This window comes from Euprymna scolopes, chromosome 9 (genome assembly GCF_053919585.1).
Source record: "Euprymna scolopes isolate OS-2025 chromosome 9, ASM5391958v1, whole genome shotgun sequence".
Taxonomy (NCBI): domain Eukaryota; kingdom Metazoa; phylum Mollusca; class Cephalopoda; order Sepiida; family Sepiolidae; genus Euprymna; species Euprymna scolopes.
In genome coordinates this window covers 152625032-152638970 of record NC_136490.1, presented here as the reverse complement: position 1 = coordinate 152638970, position 13939 = coordinate 152625032, and the positions used below count along the sequence as shown (strand labels likewise).

At 31.6% G+C, this 13939-nt stretch overlaps 1 protein-coding gene across 1 annotated transcript in view; it reads right to left on the bottom strand.

Moving 5' to 3' along the window:
- Positions 1 to 13939, bottom strand: part of LOC145284935 (uncharacterized) — a 175649-nt gene that overhangs the window by 50864 nt on the left and 110846 nt on the right. Inside the window, exons 20-23 of the mRNA XM_080134033.1 lie at positions 12125 to 12385; positions 8771 to 8899; positions 2386 to 2464; positions 1425 to 1537 (exon numbers count right to left, since the gene is read on the bottom strand). Coding sequence (XP_079990159.1) covers positions 1425 to 1537; positions 2386 to 2464; positions 8771 to 8899; positions 12125 to 12385 — 582 coding nt within the window. The remainder of the gene's footprint in view (positions 1 to 1424; positions 1538 to 2385; positions 2465 to 8770; positions 8900 to 12124; positions 12386 to 13939) is intronic.

The window sequence follows — 13939 nt, the reverse complement described above, 5'->3', positions numbered from 1 at the left end:
AACTAGGCATTGGAATGAAAAACTTCTTTAAAATTAAATTTACATTCCTGTTGAGGATGCTGTAAGTTAGCAAGGAAAAATCCGTTCATTATCTTGATTGCCAACCATTCAACATGCACCATGTGTACAGCATTTTTGTTTTTGACGATAGACATTTATTGCCTTTGATGATATTAGATAAAAAGTTTTTGCCAATTCAAAATTTCATCTTGAAAATGAAAAATCTTTTAAAATCTTTATAACAATAAAATACCTTTGGTCTTTATAAGTTGATTCCATCTATCAACGAGCTTGTAAATGCCTCACTTGTACAATTCTTTTGGTTTTGATCTGAAATATGAATCTAACTAATGTTCAATCTTTTCTATTGATGGTAAGCTGGGGCCATCTAAATAGTTTTGTAATCCTTAAAATAAGTGATAATCTGAAAGGTCAATAGAATATGCAGGATGGGGCAAGATTTCACAAAACAATTGTCACAAAATTTTTTGTTGTTTGAGGAAGAACATTATCATGAGGAGATTACTGCGTTTCTGTTGACTAAAGAAATGTGGGTACTCTTGCATAATTTGGCCCGAATTCTCGTGAATTCCCGTCAAGCATGGATCGGGAGAAACCGGCACTTATCGATGTCAGCCGAGCGTCGTAACAGACGCAGATTAATGAAAAAAAAACAAAAAACAAACCGGAAAAAATATAAATGAAAATAATAAAAAATAACAACAAAAAAAAAACTACTTTGAAAAATGAAAATATGTTTATTTCATTTTAGTGTTCATTTTTTTTTTTTTTTTTTTTTTTTGCAAAATATTTATCAACAGAAAGTTTGTTTTTTCTCTCCAAGAAAAGATTTTTTAACCGAATATTGCAGAAAAATCTGAATGGTGTACCAATAATCCGAAAGAAAAAAGTTACAAATTAATCATGCTGATATGCTTAAGTAATAATTATATGCATAAAATAAATCATAAAATGCTCCTTCTACAAACCAGCAAAGACTTTTGCAGCGACCTCATAGTTAGGGAGATGCTTGTATTTCTTCGTTTTTGTTTTTTGTTTGTATTTATTTTTTTTTTCAAATTTATTATAGCTGCCATACCAAATTTATTATAGCTGTCATGTTGGCCGGATACCAAGTTGGATAGCAGTGACAAATAACAAGGCTCAACTTCCATTTACGTTTACTGTCGTGTTGAACATTTAGCCATCATAAAATTTGGATTTAGAATGTAAAATCCAAATAAAACAAATTTTTATTCCTCCTCTCAAAATGCTGATACATCATAAAGTTATATCATAAAGTTACATCATAAAGTTAAAAATCATAAAATCATAAAACTCGATAAAATTGATTGATTTCTTTTTATTGTACGTCACTTAATTTTAGCAGACGTTCATCATTGCTCGCTCTTTTGAGTACTTACCTCGTGTTCGAATTCCGGTCACAACATACAAAGTGGGCAATGCCACCTCCACCCATTGACCACTTGTGGACGTTGGTTTCCAAGCGTTGTCCATTGTCGGGAAGATATGAATCCTGAGGAAGGGTATCAAATGAATCTGTTGTACTAACGTTTAAAGAAAACTATTTGTAAAATAAATTAGTCTAACAAAAAAAGCTAATCACTTCAATGAATAAACAAAAGCTTCCAAAAAGTGAATCAGAAAAATCTGAGTCGCACGACGATGTTCGCTCTGAACGCTTCTTTCGTAGAACTGCCCGCCTATGGAACACAGTTCTGCTGGCTTGCTTCTTGACCGACTACAATATCGTTGCCTTCAAGTCCAATGTAAACAAGTTCGGAAAAGTCTGACGACGTTCACTCTACACAAGTCTGAATGCCCACTCAACTCAGCAACCTGCTTTTATGGTGCCCGGGCACACCTCATAATTACGTGTGATACACGATTTTTTGAGAACTGTTCAAGACAGTGGACATTAAAAAACGACGGTCGCCATCTTGTATCTTCTCCGCCCACACAAGAGACAAACACGAGCACGTTTTTGCGGTGAGCCTTCTCTATTTTCCCCACAAAAAGGTAACTGTAAAATATCATAGGGCGTGGAGTGCAGACCAACTGACCAAATAATTTGAAATGCAAAGTCGAATAGAATCAAATAAAATGCCTCAAACATTTTTAAGGAAATCGCTCGAAACGAGGTATGAAGCCACTTGATGTTAGGAGTTTTAAAAATACTACTTCAAGATAAAAAAAAAAATAACTAGTGAACGAATAAATTCCGATTCAGAAAGCAACAATTTATTCCTCTTTGTCAGAAACATTCTCATGGAATTTGAGAACTAAAAAACAAAATAAGGGAAGCAAGAGTTACAAGGTTAGCGAAAGTCAACCGAAAATTTGACAAATTGTATCAATTCTTACCGAAGATCTTCAGTTTTGAAAGATTTCTGCTTCGATGTGAAAGTGTAATTCTTTGCTTGAATACTTTCAGCATAGCCGCCTGAAACATGAACAACAAAACACACGATGTTTACTGATTATGTGTTTTTCTGCACTTGGTACATTTTTAACAAAAGTTTTATTTCATTTCTTATTATTTTATAGATGAAAAAAAAAATTGGTGCACAATGAGAAAAATGGTCATCGAAACATTCGATTTATTAAATTTTCTCATTTATTTTTAAATAAATTATTTTTCGATCCATCCTTTGATTTCATGATCATGTTTTAATTTCCAAAAATGTCTGGAATTAATTAATTTCTAACGTTTGATAAATTACAAAAAATGTCGAAAATGGGTTTGTGGCATTACCTCTTTTTCTTAATTCATTTACACAAACGCTCACTAGAAGACTTTAGATCTGAATTATCTCCCCTTTTGTTACAGTAGTAGTGTCTCTCTGTCTCTGTCTGTCTGTCTGTCTGTCTGTCTGTCTCTCTCTCTCTCTCTCTCATTCACCAATGGCTGCAGACTACATCAAACTATCTCTCTCTCCTCCTTCAGTCTGCTGTTATGAAGAAACCTTTTCAACACGTGTGCTCACAGACAAACACAATATTCGGTATGTAAGACTTTACTTTGGTTACACATGCGCGCACGAGCGCACGACATCATTTGAAGACTCTATTTATACACATTCTAAAGGAGACAATATCATAACGAATTTGGGACTATAAATATTTATTGTATACTTTATTAATCAGTTGTTGTTTTGTTTTTAATATATATATATATATATATATATATATATATATATATAGTAATTTATAAAATATATATGGCGATTAAGCTACACTGAATATTCCGCATTTCATCCACTCTAGGATTCTTCAGGCTTATGTACGAATTTTGTGGTTGTCTGTCGTTTTTATATACGCAACTTCTATTGAGATTTTAGTTAGCCAATCAGCTTTCTAGTATCCACCGCGCCCTTCCTATCAGCCAATGAACATGCACTTACAGGACAAAGGCCCATTTGACCTCAGGTTGATCTGATTCTTTGTGTGTGTTCTATTTAGCCTGGATATCTAGTGTCTTGACCTGTTTTAAATCTAGGTTCGTTTTTTTTATGTTAGTTTATATATATATATATATATATATATATATATATATATATATATGATAGTTTATGCATATGTTTATTTATTTTATTTATTTATTTTCTATTGTTTTTGTTAGTTTTAAAGTTATTTTGTATCTCTATCCTAGAGTAAATTTTATCCTGTGAACACAGTTGTTCGCTATTTCTCTCCTACAGTTTAATAGATATTGGGGTTCTTTAAAGTACAGGATAGCAAATTTTTCATGAAGGCATAATCTTTATGGGTCGTCTAGGTCTCTACAGGTGTTTGCTTGCTTACTATTTTCCATTCGACTGCCGGCGAACGGCCGCTTTCCTTGAGTTCCCAGTATTTATTTGCTAGCTTTGTTTTCAGACGGTGTTTTTATTATTGAATGTACTTTTGTGGTCATAATATTGAGTTTTTAAATTTAAAGAAGTCATACCTACGTAATATTTCTTGTTATTCGGGTTTTCTTTCGCGAATATTGTGGCCTGGAAACTATGCTTTTGGTTAGACATTTATTCTAAAGTGGGCAAAATTTGCGGTATCTACAGTTGCATTTATCTTGTTCGTTATTAGTATTTTTTATTATTTCTAGTATGTTGTTGTTTCCCGGAGTTGATTTATTATTATTATTATTATTATTATTATTATTATTATTATTATTATTATTTCTGCTAGTTATATATGTGTCTTTTGTGTTAGTTTTATTTTTGTCATGGTGGCTACATTTTTATTGTTTATTTTGTTGTTGTTTACATTGTTCTTATTTAATATTTTGTTATTATGTGTTTTAATTATCATCTCTAAATTTTCGCAGCAGCTGTAGGATAACTTTAGGGTATTTTTATTGAAAATTTTGTGCAAAGGGTTGGTTGCGGGAAAGTGCTTTACGATAAGATCTAGAAATTTCTTGCCAAGTTTTGTTTTTAACATTTGATTGATTGTATGGCGCCGTATACCAGATTATATTTCTTTTTCTTCTATTCTTAATTTTATTATAGTTATTGGTGTTTTGTTGCTTATATTTGATAGCAATATTTTTGTATCCACTATTTTTTAGGGCTGTTTCATAGATATTGGTTGACCTGTTAAATGCATTTTCATTGCTTGAGTTATTGCTGAGTCTACTTACGATCGAGTTAGGAATGTGTTTTATAATTGATGGTGGGTGATTTGACTTAGGGTTTATGTATATTGGAGTAGCGCTATATTTTAAGTAGGGTTCATGTGTGTTTTTTTCTAAATTTAACGTGACGTCCAGGAAGTTTGTTATTTTTATGTTAGCTAATACATCTACTTTTAGGCCTAATTTTTTCATTTCCTTGTATGTGATTTTCTTAAGGTTATCTCCCTTGACTTTGTTGGAGTCTTTTATTATAGATAATCTATCATCTCTATATAGGCCAATATCCGTAGTATCAAATATGCTTGTGAGGGTATATAGAATGAATAATCCCACAAGATCTGATGTCTCTGCATAATCCCTGGTACCCATCGCCAAATCAAACGAATTTTTCATTTTAGTTTTTATCCATCGGTTATTGTTATTTATTAGAACTGATTTTCTACATTTTTTAATGATGTTGATTTCCTTCGAAGATATATCAGTGTATGCCTCGGCAAATTCTAGGGCAATGTTAAAAAGTCTTCGGATATCGAGGGATAGAAGTCTATGATGTCGAACTGTATAAACGTACATTTATTTTTGTTTTCTATATTTTTAAACCAGGTGATTGCTTCGGCAGTATTTGTCCACTGGTTTAATTCTAGGTCTTGTTTGATTTGTTTGTTTACTCTAGAATGTATTGTTTTGCTAATTCTACCTATTTCTGGTTTAGTTGGGTTTATCAAGCGGGTGCTGGGATTATTATTGAAGTCCCATTTGTGGTCTTTGAGCAGAATGTATGCCTCTCTAGGTTTCAATTTGCCAACTTTATCGCTAATTTTTAATTTATCGGTAATTTGTTTACTTTCAGTATTTATTATATCTATGTTTCATATTCTTCAATTCAGTACAACGCCTTGCATAATACAACAAAAATATCATCGACTACAATGATTCTTCTTGTAATAAAATATATAATTCTTACCAAGTAATCTAATTCTTCACACTGTGTGGACAATCATCGAAAATAAACAAATTCTTCATCTTTTTAGTCGTTCGTTTTGAGTAATAATCTCAACGATACACTAACAGTTAGAGGAGCATGTTGTCGTTTGCTTCAAACACTGCGTGTAGTGTTAAAAGATGTAATTTTTTTTCGCCGCTTGTACGCTTTTACAAGTATTTGAAAATATTGAATAACAAATATTTTTATTTAACAGTTTCTTTTTATTCATAAAATAATAGAAATTTCCACGAACTGCAACAGATATTTTTTGCCGTGAAATTGTTCATAAATTACAAATATATTACGCTTAGTAAATACTTCATCCTGATCACCTTTTCGAAATATGCACTGATTATTTCGTATTCTTAACTTCTTTACATAAACCATACAACTTAAAACTATGAGCTCTGTGCATTCAGGTTTCATTGCTTGACCTTCCACCTTCCAAACACAACGGATATTGTAATATACATGTACATCAATGACCTACCTAAACACATACTTAAATCATTCGTTGACATCTATGCTGATGACACGACCATCTATGGCAACACATCAAAGGCCGTAAATGACAAAGTTCTTTCTAATTCTCTCTCCTCTGATCTTGAGCACGTGGTTCAGTGGGGGAAGATGTGACTGGTTACCTTTAATGCATCCAAAACCAAACTCCTATCCTTACATCATCAACGCTCTGGTCCCCATCTGGCATCAATTGTGATGGATGGCTCTCGTCTGGGTGAGGCCCTGTGTTTTGACAAGCTTCTGGGTTTGACCTTTACTCCTGATCTGAAATGGAACACGTACATCAAGTCTGTTGCCAAGGTCGCTGGAAAGATGGTGGGATCTTTCTACCGCTCCAGAAGATATCTCACTACTGATGCAATTCTCTATCTATATAAAAGCCAAGTACGTCCAAGGATGGAGTACTGCTGCCACATCTGGGCTGGAGCTGCTAAAAACAGCCTATCCTGCCTTGACAGAGTACAAAATAGGCTTTGTGGCTTGGTGGAGGTTATCTTTTCTCTTCTTTGCAATCTCTCTCCCATAGAAGAGACGTTGCGAGCCTGTCTTTGTTTTATCATTATTTTCATGGCAAGTGCTCATCCGTGCTCCAATCTCTGGTCCCCCCCTCGCCAATCTTTCATGAAAAACGCCCGTCTAGCTGAAACCACTGTGAAAAATTTCCCCCACTCTATATCTGTGCCTAAATCAAAACGTGGATTCCATGAACAAAGCTTCTTTCTTAGAACTGCACGCCTGTAGAACTCTGTTCCGTCTGCCTGCTTCCCACCGGACTACAACTTGGATGTCTTCAAGTCCAACGTTAACAAATTCCTAATGAACCGCCCCCTTAAGTAAACACTTCATCAAATCTCCACACTAACGTAATGTACTTGCAATAATCCTTATCCCTGAGTGGCTTCCGGGCCTTGATAAGTGGTGATCACTGTGTAAAAAAAAAAAGATGTCTGCCCCTTTAGGAACTGGGTTCTTATTGTTGAGCACTTTATGTTGAAATGAAATAAGTCGGCCACATGCGTAGATCGTGATATTAAAATCACACGATCACTCTCGGCCTTCTTGAATAACATTTACGATTTATATAAATCTTAATTTCAACTATATTCTCACTGTTGTTAACGTTGGACGAGTGGTTTGTTACTTGCTAATGAAGTCAGAGATGACTCCATAGCCGAGTTCGGATCCCCCGACCGGCGATAATCGTGACTCCCTGCACTGATGATTTCTGAAAAAATGAAACACTAGTGTCTATAGTTCATAAAAACTATATATATATATATATATATATATATATATATATATATACACGTAAAATTCTCTATCTATTTTCAGTATTTACTACAACAATGCTGTCAATACATGTGTAGAGATAGGTAGTATGAAAATATATATATGGCAATTAAGCTACCCAGAATTTCCTGCGTTTCATCCTCGTAAAGATTCGTCAGACTATTCCATGCAAAAATAGAAATCTATTGCAATTTCATGAATCGTCTAATAATTCTGCGCAAAATTTTGTGTAGATTGTCATATATATTTTCATAACCGACTATGTGTGTGTGTGTGTGTGTGTGTGTGTGTGTGTGTGTGTGTGTGTGTGTTCTAAGCTATTATTTATAAATATTGGTATTGTATTAAATTTGTTACTAGGTAGACTTAGGAGGCCATTGTCGGTCTTACTCTTTACCCTTTTTCTGTCTATAATTCGGTGATTTCGACAAAATGAGCTCGAAGAAGGCTTGTTACATCAACAGAAACATCCAAGTGACAAAAACATCCAAGATGAAAACAGTCGTCCAAATAATCCAAATACTCCAAATAATCCAAATTCCTAATCCTTATAAACAAATGGCCTTATCTTAAAATATTAATGCAATTTCATGAATGATCCAACCATCGAAAGTGTAGTGACGACGCGAAGAGACAGGAATAAACGGTCGCGGTTAACATGTGCTCGCTGTAAAGAAACAGCGGCATGCAAACCTAAATCCATTTAGATACGATACGAGGACCATTATGCAGATTTAGGCGATGTTGGGAGTCCAAAATAGGTGAATAAAAGGTGACGGATTTTTTTTTTCTTTTTTTGCTTGATTGTCTTTGTCGAGAATGAAGAGACAAAAACACGAGTGTGTGTTCTTTTAATTAAATAATGTATGTGACTGTAATAGAAATTAGTTATTGTGGTTTCAAAATACCATTTGCATATGAGAGGAGTGGCTGTCATAAGAAGGACGAATTGTGGAGGAGAATGGGTCGAATGTTTGACAGCGAAAAGAACACATCGGAAGTTTAGAAGGCGTTAATAATAATAATAATAATGTGAATTTCTACTTTTTTCTTTTTAGATTATAAGCTATTTTGGCTAGAAAGGTAAATTTTATGTGACCATATCGAGATTCGGACTTTTTGAGAGTTTTGTTTTTTCGCTTTTTAGATTACAGTTATTTAAATGTATCTTTCAGAAAGTGCAATAATAGAATTCGAACTGCCTCACAAACTAAATACGAGTATGTTTAAATGTAAATATGATGCCACTTAAGTTATGAGCTTAATATGTTATTTTGGATGTAAGCCTATGAGATTATGAAACGAAATTTACTTACCTGTGGAAAAACAAGTTGTCTTCAAAACTTCTTTATTTTTATCATTTGGTCGTAGGTAATAGGTCGCTTTGACAGTCACTCCCAGATTGGCAAGCTCGGAACAAGAATCGGGAAGCAAGGTGTTTTGATCTGCATCATAAAAACGATACAATTAAACAGCAGGGTAGATCTTATTATGTCTACAGACAAGATATAAAACGTAAGTTTGTTTTTTATCTGAAGAAAGTTATAGAATTAATAATCCAACGTAATGAAATATGAAAAAAGAAATAAAAAATTGTTCATATGTTTATCGATGTTTCGTCTTATTAAAAGACTTCCTCGGGATGACTAATGTAAAGTAAAAAAATATTTTAGAAATACATATGTATCTATAATATGAATAGAATGTCTTTGTTTTGTATAGTTTTTCAAAAAAAAAAGGAAAAGGTTGAAGTTAAAATGAGAAATAAATGATGTGTCTACGAAGTGAAAATGTACAAAAGTTTTTTTAAAAAGATGTTCAGAAATGAATTAAATATTGGTCATTTGAATGTATACTAATATTAGTTATATATAATATGGACATTGTTTACTTTTTGTTAGCGATACTTTTTGAATAAATTCAATTATTTATATGAAAGTGAATTTTTACCTAAATGCGAGTTTGGAATAATTTTCCCTTCGACCAATTTGGTACCCCCAAATGTATTGCTTTTAAAATATATTTATCCACTGACACGTGTTTTGTCGTCTATTACTCAGGGTGGCTGAATCTAGCGAGATTCGAAATCGGGACCCCGTGATAAGAAGCCTAAACTTCTTCCACTGAGCTATCTCGCACGACTACTAATGTATCGCGTTTTTATATAGATGTTTGTTTGTTTTTGTTAGCGATACTTTTTTGAATGAATTCAATTATTTATATGAAAGTGCATTTTTATGCATTAAACATAACGTTAAATTACTTTAAAAATTAAGTAAAAAAATAGAAAGAAACTGAGACATGTGCATGCGAGTATTATGTTTTTTTTCTAAACAGTTCACTTCTTGTAAGTAAAATAAAATACTCGAGCTGAAATCGAAACCAAAACTTAAAGAGAGCGAGTCAAGTATGATAACCATTAGACCAGCTTGCCAAGATCTTTAAAAAGTGTTTTCAAACCTCGTGAAACAGTTGACAAACAGATAAAAATCCGATGACTCTCCCAAGTACCCATTTTCCAATTTTGATCCCTTAGCAGAATTTATTTCCTGATGAAAACCGGTTAAAAAGTTTTCCACGTGTTTAACTACCCTACATACAAATTTCAAGTCCGTAGGTAAAAAATTTGTTGAATATATAGGTTGAGAAGTGTTCACATACACATAGTCATATATAACTCAGACCAGCTTGCTTGATTGGGCGTTTAAACCATCCATCCGGTTTGTGACTTCCTGTTTCAAAAATTCATCTGCTTACCTATTTCACGGTCGCCCTGTTCTAAGTCCGATATTAAAAGCCACTGCTGCTATTCAAAGCATACACAAGGTCGACAATATTTGTTATTTCAACTTATTTTAACGTGTTTTTCTAACAAATAAATGTTATTTAACAAAAAAAACTGATTTAAATATAAATATACAATATATAACTATACTCATATTCATAACCATATTTACTGCTTTTAGTAGCGCTCCTGTGGACTCTGACGATTTTTTTTTTTCAGATTTTATTTAAAAAATATTTTCCCTTCAAAGAGGGGGTGAGGTAGAAACTTGGTTTTAGTAGTGCTTTAGCAGGGTCTCCTTAATTTTAATTAGTGCTTGCAGTAGTGCTCTGGAGGTTTGCTGAAGTTTAGTTTTTTTCACTCATCACTTAAAAAAATGGAAGATCGATTTACTAGAACGTTGTATGTAAAACTGAACATCCTTCTAAATCTTTTGATATTGATTTTTTCATTGTTTGTTATAATCTGGTAGCTTAGTGTCAAATAATCCGCAGAAATAGTTGAAAAAAGACGAAAAGGAAAAATTCTAAGAGGGTGTCGATGGTTCAGGTACACCTACATATTTTTTTAGAACTATTTTTTACCCAAGTTGTGCGTGATTAAAAATAGAACTTGATTTTTAAAAAAAATTTTTTAAATATTGCCCAAAATTATTTATTTACGATTATTTTATTTGTATTTTTCATTGCAAGTTGGAATTGTTTCCAAAAACAAAAAAAAAAAAAAAAAAAAAAAAAAAACAAATATGTTTTTCTAATAAAATAAAATCCCTACTGAATCAATTTACATATTTAAAAAATATTTAGGTTTTTTTACGACGTAACACAGCGTAGTTTACCTCCTAAAAAGAAATGAAAATCCACTTTTTTTGGCTTATACGTTTCAAAGATAATATAAAAGAAGGAATTTTTTTAATAATTAAAATTTAACATTCTTGCGTTCGATAGAAAGATCCCCGAATTCAGCAAGATACGCTTGAAGAATTTTGGAGGTTACATCGAACGAAACGTTATACAAATAGCAATCAAGATGAGAACAGTAGTCCAAATAATACGCATTATCAATCCTTATACAAACAATTTTGAAACATTTTAATTCTTTAACCAACTATTGTTGCTGGTAAGTTAAACCGGTCATCTTCATCCTTATTTGTTCCAGTGCACAGGCGCGGTGGAATATCTTCAAGAAAAGCTCTCGTTGACAAAATAAAGGAAGTCAGTATACATACCTCCCCTATATATAAATAAAACAATAGATGTATGTGTGTGTTCCCGTTTGCATATAAATATTTAACAGATAAACACATGACACTGAAAGTAACAGGAAATAGTAATTATACACCAAAGATGGTTTATAATGAGTAAAATCTTTGTTTGAATGGATTAATAACGCGTACAAACATATATCAGCAGTTTGAAATGTAAACTGTTTATTTCAACCTGTCGACATACTTTTACTTCTTTCTGTGCCTGACCAAATGAAATTTATTTTTTCAAGTTGTTTAATATTGTCCTTCTTACCTATCTCTCAATAGCTACATCCGTAGGAGACGAGGCTGGAGCGCTATATGTTTTAGTTTCGATTCTACCTGAGGGCACCCAAGTCATTTTATTTATTTATTTATTTATTTTTTTGAAACATTTGAAATCACTACAATATATTAAGAACAATATAATATTCAAGAGAAAATTGGCTTTATAATAATTAATATGAAATCTGCATGAATTAAAATATGTTTAAGAATATTTTACAATTTTACAACCGGGTAAGACCGCCCCCCCCCTAGTTAAAAGATGTACAACATGTAAACGAACGCACATTAGAAAGATCGTGTGTGTGTGTGTGTGTGTGTGTGAAAGCGGCGAATCGAGATACGAGTACTTACCTATTTGATACACTGAAAATGCTTTGTTTCCTCCACATATCTGATTATCAAAGCCGGGGCAAGATAGCATGCACCTGCTTGGAGTTGTTTCCCAAGTCAAAACATCGTCAGATCGAAGACAAAAACAAGAAGTGACGTTTACCGCAACGATTGAGAACGCTTGACCGCGACAGAATTCTAAACATTGGGTGGCAGTCATTGCGAAACTAGTGATGCCGACAGTTTGTTGATGGCTAAATAATTTTGCACAACCTTTATAACCTGAAGTATTAAATAAAATAAAAAAGGTGAATCTAGAAAGCAATTTTAATTTGTTAATTTGGAAACTGACTGAATTAAACATACGAAATCAGTTTGAAATAAATATAAGTCCGCGCGTTTTGGTGGAGTTTTGAGATCGAAACCGCACCGTTAGTTTTACTGTCTTTAAACTAAAAGAACAATAAATCCATATCACTTTTCAGAACACAACTGCAGCTAAAGGTTCTCCTCGGTGTAAGGGGCGAAAGGGTCTAGCGTAGTTGATCGTTTGGTTGTTATTTTATTTATTTGCTTCCCCGCGAACGCAAATTAAACACAAGGTCGTTTTTAGTGTGGGATTGTTGTTGTTATTGTTGCTGTTGTTGTTGTTGTTGTTGTTGTTGTTGTTGATGATGATGATGATGATGACGATGACGACGACGACGACGATGACGACCATCATTCATTCATTTCATATGAATCAGATGATTATTATTGGCATTAATTTCCCCAATATCTTTCTATAAGACATTGGGTACTTACGTGAAGGTTGCCAACATCCCTAAGTGAAAGTGAATTATTAATTTGAGATTAAGTTCGTATGTGACAATTAACACTTGCTTCTGTTCATGTTGAGTTACTTGGAGTCCGTAGGCTTAATCGTTGGTCACTAAATAAAGGTCGTCAGTTGATATCGTTAAACTGACCTTACTCGAGAGTAGATCTATGCATTAAATGAAGAGAAAAAGTGAAAATATCCGTGTAGTCGATACAAATCTATAGTTTGAATACTGATAAGAAAATATGATCCACATTTACACACGTCTACACAACACGAACACATACATTAATTTCATATTAATGCCGTACGTTATCGTCACAGTCATTTTTTTAGTAAAACAGTAGTTTACGTGGCTATATAAATAATATAATAATATAAATAATATAATAATATGAATAATATAATAATATAAATAATATATTAATATAATAATATAATATTATAAATTATATAATAATATAAATAATATAATAATCTAAATGATATAAATAATACAATAATATAATAATATAAATAAAATAATAATATAAATAATATAATTATATAAATAATATAAATAATATAATAATATAAATAATATAATTATATAAATAATATAATAATATAAATAATATGAATAATATAATAATATAAATAATATAATAATATAATAATATAAATAATATAATAATATAATTATATAAATACTATAATAATATGATGATATAATAATATAAGTCATTTAGATAATATAATAATATAAATAATATAATAATATAAATAATATAATAATATCATAATATAAATAATATAATAATATAAATAATATAATAATATAATAATATAATAATATAATAATATAAATAATATAAATAATATAATAATATAAATAATATAAATAATATAATAATATAATAATATAAATAATATAATAATATAATAATATAAATAGTATAATAATATAATAATATAAATAATATAATTATATAAATAATATAATAATAATATAAATAATATGAATAATATAATAATAT